Source organism: Austrofundulus limnaeus, unplaced genomic scaffold (genome assembly GCF_001266775.1).
Source record: "Austrofundulus limnaeus strain Quisiro unplaced genomic scaffold, Austrofundulus_limnaeus-1.0 Scaffold26, whole genome shotgun sequence".
NCBI lineage: Eukaryota > Metazoa > Chordata > Actinopteri > Cyprinodontiformes > Rivulidae > Austrofundulus > Austrofundulus limnaeus.
In genome coordinates, this window is record NW_013952428.1 from 2,624,043 (window position 1) to 2,625,680 (window position 1,638).

General features: G+C 43.4%; 1 protein-coding gene across 1 annotated transcript in view; it reads right to left on the reverse strand.

The window, feature by feature from the left end:
* The window catches only part of LOC106515058 (collagen alpha-1(VII) chain), a 35,173-nt gene that overhangs the window by 22,280 nt on the left and 11,255 nt on the right, over positions 1-1,638 (reverse strand). Inside the window, exons 4-5 of the mRNA XM_014004669.1 lie at positions 434-614; positions 179-338 (exon numbers count right to left, since the gene is read on the reverse strand). Of these exons, the coding sequence (XP_013860123.1) occupies positions 179-338; positions 434-614 (341 nt within the window). The remainder of the gene's footprint in view (positions 1-178; positions 339-433; positions 615-1,638) is intronic.

Genomic DNA, 1,638 nt, shown 5'->3' on the forward strand with positions numbered 1-1,638 from the left:
GTGTGTGTGTGTGTGTGTGTGTGTGTGTGTGTGTGTGTGTTTGCACTGTGGGTTGTAATTTCAAATCAATCTTCTACCAGTTATTTTAGCTTCAGCACATTTGTCAAACATTTATCACTCTTCAGTTTTCAGATTGATCAGGCACCTGTGACTAATCCGAGCTTTTAAAGGATTGTACCTTCGGGGTGAAATCTCGGCTGATGGCAGGGCTGAACACGGAATCAACGAGAAACTGGAGGGCGCTGCCCGTCCTCCTGGACCCACCCTCGTAGGGGAGGTTTCTGATGGCTCCGAGCACCTCCTCGAGTGAGCTGTAATCTGTCAAAGCAACCCGCATCCTGTACGACAAGGATGAAGGCAAAACTGGGTCATGTAGCAGTGACAGAACAGGAAACAAAAGCCTTTTAGGAGTTGTGAACTCGTGCTTGGCTACCTTGGAACATCCCCAAAGACAGTGACTCCAAAGCGAACCCCCTCAGCTCTGAGCATGTTGCCCTGAAAGGAGGAGATGATGGCTGAGATGAAGGCTTTGACTCTGGAAAAGCTGCTTTGACCCACGCTCCATGACTCATCCACCAGAAAGACTATGTCTGCCTGCACCACCGTCCTGCAAGCTGACATGAAAAAAAAAATAGTTCAGTTAGTGCCGATATTGAAAGGTTTATTTGTATTCTAACTGATCATAATAACTACTGCATGTTTATCTGGTAACTTGGCTTTGCAAAGCAGCTTGTTCTGTTCCTACACTGACCACCAGATAGCAGGCTTGTTCCACCACGTTCRGGGTTTTCCCTTCGTTTTTCTTTTGTCATGCAGCCAGATCGCCACGCAAATCCCCATGAATTTTTAATGAGACACRAGTGAGCCAAAGAGACTATCAATATTCCGAGCACTCCCGCAATAAAACTTTAGTACAGCAATGAGAAACGCTTAGAATAATAAGGTAAACACACCCAAAACCAGGGTCAATTGCCTTGCTCAACAAATGCATTTAACACGCTGAGTTTAGAGATATTTAGATGCTTTTGAACTCAATGGGTAGCAGCAAAACACAAGACTGTGTGTGCAGACATACACACACACAATCTGCTGTGTCTGCAAACACCCTTTGAGTCAATATTCTGGCATTACAAATGCAATAAACTAAAGTGACGACAGCATTGATTAGGCTAGTGAATAAAAGATAGGCTGCGCTGAYTGTTCTGTAAGTGATAAGTGATTCTCTCCTGTCCTTTATTTGATTACCAAGGCTTGCTTTCTCCTATCATGCCTTCTCGCGTTGGCTCCAATCCCAGGATTCACAGAGGCGGACATATGTCTCCTGCCCATGCCAACCCAACATTATGTTCTCCTTTACACCCCTATACATCTTATCGAAGTAGCAAAGAATCACTAAGAATCCAGTTTTGGAGGAGCTCTTTGTGCTGAGCTATCATTTTTGCACACAGTAACTGTGGCGGCATTTATTAGACCTTTGCCAGGGAGTTAAAACTATGAAGGTAATTTCAAGAAAAATACAACCTTCATCCTTTAGACGAGAGTTGAGCCACGTGTTATGGAGGGCTGAATCTGATATAATTAGAAATAGAAGCAGAAATAAATAAACGGACTTACAAATAAATAAATACTCTTTAAAAT